Source organism: Elaeis guineensis, chromosome 8 (genome assembly GCF_000442705.2).
Source record: "Elaeis guineensis isolate ETL-2024a chromosome 8, EG11, whole genome shotgun sequence".
NCBI classification, from domain to species: Eukaryota; Viridiplantae; Streptophyta; class Magnoliopsida; order Arecales; family Arecaceae; genus Elaeis; species Elaeis guineensis.
The window spans coordinates 139,075,319-139,083,690 of NC_026000.2; the positions used below are offsets into that span (position 1 = coordinate 139,075,319).

Consider the following 8,372-nt stretch of genomic DNA (forward strand, 5'->3'; position numbering starts at 1 on the left):
CAAGAATCCACTGATTGAGTACCTCAGATCTTCCTTGAACAGATAATACATCTCTATCTTCAAATATAGTAGAACCAGCATTTACCTTGTTTCCCTAAGAATTACTAGACTCGGGCTTGTCCTCTCTACCTCCTTTTATCAGTCTGCAATTCTTCCTTACACGTCCTAATTAGCTCTAACACTTTACTTCTTTCTTTGCCTTGGCCTTCAATCTTGACTTCTGTCTATCATCATGATCTTTCTTCATGGATTTTTCTCATACTACCATTGCATCAGCTGGCGAACTTTAACATGACTTACACCTTAGATCTTCAGTGAGAAACGATGCTATAATAGATTCCATCTTAAGAGACTTCACATAGCTAACATTCATGATCAGATTATCCCAAGAATCCGATATAGAATAAGGTAAAATACTAGCTTTTTTCTCATCATCACTTTTAACATCAAGAGATTTAAACTTACTGATTAAGGAATTGAAGTGGTTGAGATGCTCTTGAACTAATGCTCCATCCATCTTCAGGTTGTACAACTGCTATCTAAAAAATATCTTGTTCATCAATGACTTCTCTTCATAGATGCCTTTCAGCATCACCTACCATTATTTTGTGGAGGTTGAAAAGAATTATATTCTCCAATGCTAGAAATAAGTTTGCGAAAGCCATCTCTTTTTTTTCTATGAACTATTTATCTGCCATTCCTTCTGGCTTATCCTTTTTATCGAGGAGGATGACCACGCAACCATCTTTCATCAACATCGCATGCATCTTGAGTTTTTATAGTGCAAAATTTGTCGCAATAAAGTGTAGGATCTCAAACTTGATTGCACTCTTTTTTGCCATCATAGTTATATTGCACAAAACTTTCTGCGAATCTTTGGCTCTAATACCAATTTTTAGAAATAATAGACCTTGCATAAGAAATTAAAATAACAGAAAAACCATAAAAATAGTAAATTAGAAAAGAAGCAGAGAAAGAATATAAAGAGTTTATGAGATTCTGATGATAGAATGTTGTTCCTATGTCCTTGAGTAAGCTCTCTATATGCATCTTTTATTCATCATGATACAAAACAATTACAAGAAAAAAACAACCTCTAATCTCTTACCATTCTCTTTTGTTAATGAGAACAAGATTATAGAACCCAAATCCCAACAATACAAGAGAAAAGGAACCTACAAAGACTTATGTTTTCATATAGGAATACAATATTATATATATTATTTATATATATATAATATAAATATATATAATATATATATATTATATATATATATATATATATAGGCAACTCTTGTTGACAAGAACTAGAATTATCATCCTTGTTGATGTAAATTACCAATATTTCTATCCTAATCTCACTTTATACTTATTTGAATTTATTTTTACCACTTCTTTTAATGTCGTAGTGGGATGTAACTTCATCAACTAATAGCCATCCCATTGGCGAACGGGATAATAGGAGAGGAGAAAGAGACAACAGGAGTGTGCAATCAAAATCGAAGCTCAAAAAAAAATTTTCTTTGTCAGCAAAGAGGGTTCTCCTCTCTAAGTCTCACCGCCCAAGCATTCCACTTCGTCAACCTCCTTCTTAGGCTGTAGTGCGACAAAGGCACCGCCCCTTCCTACCCTCCATCAGGGTTCCTCTTTGTTGTCGACCACACTTGAAAGGAGATTCATGATGCATTCAAGGGCGCCTTCTGGCTAGACCTAGATATCATGGTGGTAGAGTTGATGGGGCGGACCAACTGATGGGTGGGTGGAGGTCTTCTCCTCCATGGACTTTAGAGAAGACAAGTGAGGAGATGGAAAAAACGTGAAGGGGCTTTTTTTTTCACTGCAATTTTTCTCATCTAATCAATATTTTTAGATGTGTCTAACTATGATTGAACTGGTCCAAAATTAACATGGTGGACCTGATTCAATCAATAATTTTTTTCTACAGTGATCATTTTTCGAGGACCAATGCACTCACTTCCATCAAAACCTAGACACGCACGGATGTAACTTTTGCTCTTCAAACCTCGCTTTCTTTCGGCTTCTTTTTTCTTTTTCCTTTTGTTTTCCTTTTGGGGATTGGAGGAATCTTTTTCATTCCATCTCCACCGAAAAGCAAGGAGGCCCTTATCATGAAAGCGAGAAAACCGACCGATTTGACGGGCCAGCATCGGGGGAATCTTTCGTGCCCTCAATTCCCACTTCAAACCAAAACGTTCCCCCACTTTTTCTTCCCGTCCTCCCTCCAAGTCACCTCATCATTTGGTCTTCCCCTACTTGCCTTGCATGCTCTCCTTTTTCTTCCCGTCCTCCCTCCAAGTCAACCACGCCTCATCATTTGGTCTTCCCCTCCTTGCCTTGCATGCTCTTCTGCCCAACCGCAACTCGCAATCCGCTGCAATAGCCATTGCATGGTCCTTCTTGCTCCCTGGCTGACGCCGCATATGTTTATTATCAAGAAGCCATGATTCACCATTCCTAGCTAGCCTAGTGCGTTGCTGCTTTGATGCATCATAAGTCACAAATTCTGTTCGGTGATCTGCTTGACCAGATGTTTGGACTGCTTGAACCAACCTCTTTCTATTCCCTGTTTGAATCTGCAAAACTTGATTCGCGAGGGACACGGTTTTATCTCACTACCACCTGCATCCAATTTGGGTGCGGCTTCATGAATTAACATGCTACTTTTGCCATAAAAAACATTTTAGCGTGTTGTCTTTTATCTTGTTCCATTTATCCTTTCAAAAAAAAAAAAAAGCAGTTTAGATGCATCCTCTACTCATGATTTTGACCAGCTACAGTAGCAGTCACTTGCTGGTCGGTAGGGGATGCACATTTTGGTGTGTGGCAGACTTGGATGGGTGCAAGATAACCATGACATCACAAAGCTGAAGTGAATGTATATGATGCCCACCGGATGGCTCGGCCATCGGATCCGGCGACTGTCGTGCATCACGACAAAACTTCTGGTGATACTGCTGGCTTGACTGTCCTCGTCACCGTGAGATATTCCAACAAGTTTACTTAATCGGAAAAATTTTAACAAAATGACGTCTCTTTGCCCAATGAGCAACAACCACGTAATAATCAGAGCAGTACAGTTGGGCTCGTGGACTACACCCTGAAGGGTGCGGGTTGTATCTTTCGTGCGAAGGAATGATTAATGTTCTGTCGCGGCGTAAATCATTGGATCATATTTTACGTGGTTTTTAAAGTGGGATGCGTTTTTTCCCGTCATCTAGAGAGATAGGCGTACTCGTGCAAGATGCGATCCAACGGTTTATGCTGCCAAACAAGATCAATCGTTCTTTCGCTTAAAAGATACAACCCGAACCCATCCCCTGACACCGTAATCCCACCAACCCACATTAATCTGATGGAGATCGAGCATGTGTCGGTATATAAATATAAATATCCAGCACGCTGCCATCACTATCCTCTCGTCCGTTTCCGCAGCCCAGGGTAAGCCATGAAGGTCCAGCAGCTCGCAATGGGAGGGTTCTGGGAGCACCAACTGCAAGAACCCTCCTCCCCCTCCTCCTCCTCCTCCTCCTCCACCACTTCTTCTTTGACCATTCACTTCAAGCGCCTCCGCCCACTTGCACCCAAGCTGACGGCCACCGTCACTGCCACCGCCGTTGCTGCTAGTCAAACAATCGCCTCTCTTGATGTGAAGGGCTTCAACTTCCCCAAGGCCAAATGCACCGCCCAGAACCCAGATTCCTCCCAAGTATGTTGTCCCACATCTCTCTCTCTCTCTCTTTCTCTCTCTCTCTCTCTCTCATATGGTGGTGCTACTAACTAGCCGGGGATATACATAAGAATAGCTACATCATTTACTTCGATAATAATGAACAAAGCCACAGGTGGAGACGCAGTCAGGGGGGACTAGGTGGAATCCAGCGCCGGAGCAGATAAGGGCGCTAGAGGCTCTGTACCGGGGTGGGATGCGGACACCGAATGCCCAACAGATCGAGCACATCACTGCCGAACTCGGCAAGTACGGGCGGATCGAAGGGAAGAACGTCTTCTACTGGTTCCAGAACCACAAGGCCCGCGAGCGCCAGAAGCAAAAGCGCAGCGCCCTCCTCGCCCTGAGCAGCAGCAACAATGACAGCAGCAGCAACAGCAGCACTTGTCCTCCAATCATGGCTCTAAAGTCTACTGGATCCAGGGTAGGCACGAGTTCACGACATCGTGTTTAGAGTTATAAGCTTTGATCGAATAACTAAATTCGGTGAATGTTGGTGATGGTGGTGCAGGGAGGACGAGTAGGAGGAGGAGAAGTGGAGGAGTACTACGACGGGAGTTGCAAGCGTAAATGCCGGAGCTGGGGAGGCGTCGGACGGGACATCATGGAAGAGGGCGGGGGTGACCGCACCCTGGAGCTATTCCCGTTGCATCCGGAGGGGAAGCAGACGAGGTAGCTGATAGCCGATATGCCATCCGAAAAGGAGGCTCTTAATTAATTTCTACCTCTTTCCCTCTGTTTTTTTTCCCACTTTCCCCCGCCCCCGCCCTCCTCTCTTTGTGTCACGTTCCTTAGTTGTTGGTCCTGTCACAAGTTCAGTTTGTGGTTCCAAGTTCTTTCGTTCGTCCTATTGTAGGTTTCTTTTTGAGATAAATTAGTAATATTGATGTTCTTCTTTTGTTGTTGTTTGGAATGGGTTGCGTGGTGTCTGGATTCTTTCTTTATTTGCTTTTCATTTCTTTCTTTAAATTTGGTCAGCGAAAGTGGGCGAGGGGAGAGCATGCTTGCCTTGGTGCTCCGCTCTTTTCCGAGACCTACCCGAGTCACGGCCACCGGCCCCTTTTTCCCTCCTTTTGCAGCCCAGGTTCGGGTTGTATCTTTCGCGCGAAAAAATGATTCACCCTCTCCCGTGCGCTGGTGCCCCAGTCGTGCGTTGAGCTCGCTCGCTCTCTCGTGATGGTGGCCGGGTTGGTCTCGTCACGGTCGAGTTGGGCTGACCCTCGCTCCATTCCCGGCTTGCCGGATGCTGATACAACGTACGGACGAAACGGATCGAGTTGGGGAATGGTTGCTAGGGGGGTCATCCAAGCCAAGCCTCTACCTTCCTTTTCGTTCTTTCCTTTCTCCTCCCTAAGTCTTGAAATCTTTGAAGCCTGGCCGGACCGAGATGAGGCCAAGCCAGGGTAGCCGCCCGTGGCGCTGTCTGACACGCTCTGATGGGAATGCGGCAATCGAGGGGGACAGCAGGAAGTGCGCGGGTCATGTCATGACATTCCGTAACTAATGATCCTTTCTCATTCCTTCCCTGCTTTTCTGCTAGCATCTGAGCCTTATCTTGCTTTGATATTGATGCGCATCGGGGAAAAAAAAAAATAAAAAAAGAGTTCCCCAGGTCAGCTTAAATGATCGTCCGACTCCTAGGTCGAACTCTATCGAAGAATGGACGTTCTTTACATCTTCATGATTTTCTAGCACACCTTTCGAAGTTGCCATATATATATATATAAAGAAACGGAGGCTGAGGAGGAAATTCTCCACTAGTCACCAATTTTATTAAGAAGAGAAAAGTGATGAAAAGAAGCTAAAGAAATGTGCACAGAAACAAAGAAAGGGAGAGAATAATGAATAGGAAAAAAAACAGCAGGAACGTGTAAAGAAAACCAAGAGAAACAGAGATTAGAAGAAGAAAACAGCAGATGCTGAAGAAAACATCGGTCGGTCAGGATATGATATATAGAAAACCAAATCAGCATATGCTAGGTTTCAGAAAGTCACCAATGACAACAACTGCAGCAAATGAACCAAAGCACCAGAAGAACCGCAGCAAGTTGTAGAGGAAGCGGAAACTACTAATACCTTTGATCATCTCCCAAACCTTGCCAAAACCTTCAAGTACCTTCTGATCACAGAGAAGAGACCAATCATTGAGGTGATGTAAAATTTGAAAAGTGATAATATATGGAAGTAGAGAGGCAATAGTTGCGAAAGATAAGAGAATTCTTCTTTTGCCAGCAGCACCAAATGAAGTCAGTGATGGGCATAAAAATAGCTGGCTGCTGATCCTTGGACAAATGAGATATTCTCCATTTAGTACATTGGTTTTGTGAAATCCATCTTAAGACAAGGGACCGTATGATGGTAAAATTAATTATAAGAAACATGCCAAGATCTTTCATGCAATCTATTTTTCCTGAGACTGCATTAAATACCTGATTCCAAACTGAAGTCAATACAGAATTAACCAATAATATGTGATCTGATGAATTAATAAAATTGGATTCAAAATTTTTTTCTAGGGAAAAAGGTTGTCCATCAAGGAAAAAAAGTGAACAATTAGATTGTTGATTTGGTGATATCAAATTTACTAATTAATTTATTGGACTTATTTATGTTTGGTTCAAAAATTGATGTAATGGGTTAGTTGGATTTGGGCTTACTTGATGCATTAGCTAGTTGGGCTAAGATGGGTTAGTAAAAAGAGCTTCTATTATATTGAGTAAAAAAAAAATCAATGTATATTACTTTCTTGAGTGTTTTCTTTTCTTGGGATAGAGAAGAGAGGTGAGAAGAGGATTTTGGTGGCAGTGAGTTTTCTTACTCCTCTTACTTATCCAAGCTTCAAAGTTGATTAAAGGGATTTCTAGATCATTCTGAAGCAGGCTTCATAGGATTGGAATAGTGCTTAGGAGGTATTACAAGAAAAGATTTTTTATTGAAAAGTAGAAAATTCATTGTTATAGAGTAGTAATCTCTTTTCAAACTTTTGTAATCTTTCGAGTTGATAGTGGATTTTGATCTCCATGCCCGTGGATGTAGCCTTATAGTGGGTGAACTACATAATTTCTTGTGTTGTGTTGTTATATTTATGGCCTTTTTTTTGTTTTCTTTTTTTTCATGTCCTTGCATATCTTGATTGTGGGTGGTTTAGATCCAATTCACTGGTTTATTAGTGAGTTGTAATTTTATTATTTGAGTTCCGCCATTGCCATCCTCTATAATTGATATCAGAGCTTTCAATTGTGAGTGCAAGATGTTTGACGAATTATTTCAATGGCTACAAATCGATTGGAAGTGGAGAAATTTGATGGGAAGAGAAAATTCGGGCTTTGAAAGTTGAAAGCTCATGATTTTCTAGTAAAACAAGAGTATCACAAAGTTCTACTTGGAAAGGATAAGAAATTAGAATTAATGTCAAATGATGATTGGATGAGATGGACTTGAAAGCCTTTGCTACTATTTGCATGAATTTGTTGAATGGAGTTCTCTTTAATATTATTAGAGAGAAGATGACTTTAAGCTTATAGGTAAAGTTAGAGAACTTGTACCAAACAAAGTCAATCATCAACCAAATTTTTTTGAAGAGAATATTATACTCTTTGAAAATAAAAGAAGGTACCAATATCTTCAAGCACTTGAATATTTCCAACAACATCAATTGTGAGCTTGCAAATATTAGAGAAAAGATAAAAGATGAGAATAAGGCCAAACTTCTACTATGTACATTATCGGATTCTATGACATATTAATTACTAGTCTAAATTGCATCAAAGAGAATTCTCTTGACATGGATATTATTTCTAGTACTTTGTTAGCTGATGAGCTTCAAAGAAAGACAGCTTTAGAGAGTTCGAAAAGTGAAATGGATGCTTTTTTGGTGAGAGATCGTCAAAAAAAATGTAAAAGCACATCGAGAAATCCTTCAAGGAGCAAGTCCAAAATAGGTTAGAATCTAAAGGCCGAAATGGCAAAGGAGTTTGTTGGTTGTATGGTAAAATCGGACACTTTAAGAATAATTGTAGAAACTAAAAAGTTTTAAATTCTAGAAAGGATGCTGGTGAATCAAGTAGTGAAAAGAATGACTTCAAATTGAATAATAAAGTACATCAAGTAGAAGAGTCAACATCGAATGTTATCTATTATGAAGTTTTGATGGTACATTCAAGTTCAATATTTTATCAAAATTAAATTCTTGATAGCGGTGCAACCCATCATATGTATCCATATAGTCTATGGTTTACCACATATGAGGCTTATGAAGGTGGTATGAATTTGATGGAAAATAATTCAAATAGCAAGACAGTTGTAGTTGGTATAATGTGCTTGCAGATGTTTGATGGAATAGTTCAGGTGCTTGAAGATGTACGCTATATTTTAGATTGAAAAAAGCTTGTTTTTCCTTTCCAAATTAGACAAAAAAAGGCTATAAATTCACCTAGAAAGGAAGAGTTATTAGAGTTTCCAAAGATGCAATGATTTTTATGAAAAATGTCCGAGTTGAAAATTTGTATAAACTATTGGGGAGCATAATGATGAATGAAGTTTATGCGACGGGGAATGATCATCTTTCCCTCCGGTTATGGCATAGAATGTTGGATCACATGAGTGAGAAGAGTATAAAGATTCT

General features: G+C 40.5%; 1 protein-coding gene across 1 annotated transcript; it reads left to right on the top strand.

Moving 5' to 3' along the window:
- The first annotated feature begins 3,451 nt into the window (after positions 1 to 3,451).
- LOC105035388 (WUSCHEL-related homeobox 4) lies at positions 3,452 to 4,636 on the top strand. The gene is made up of 3 exons (XM_010910936.4): positions 3,452 to 3,727; positions 3,864 to 4,172; positions 4,260 to 4,636. Exons 1-3 carry the CDS (start codon positions 3,467 to 3,469, stop codon positions 4,422 to 4,424), a joined length of 735 nt encoding a protein of 244 aa, XP_010909238.2. The 5' UTR covers positions 3,452 to 3,466; the 3' UTR covers positions 4,425 to 4,636.
- The last annotated feature ends 3,736 nt before the right edge of the window (positions 4,637 to 8,372 follow it).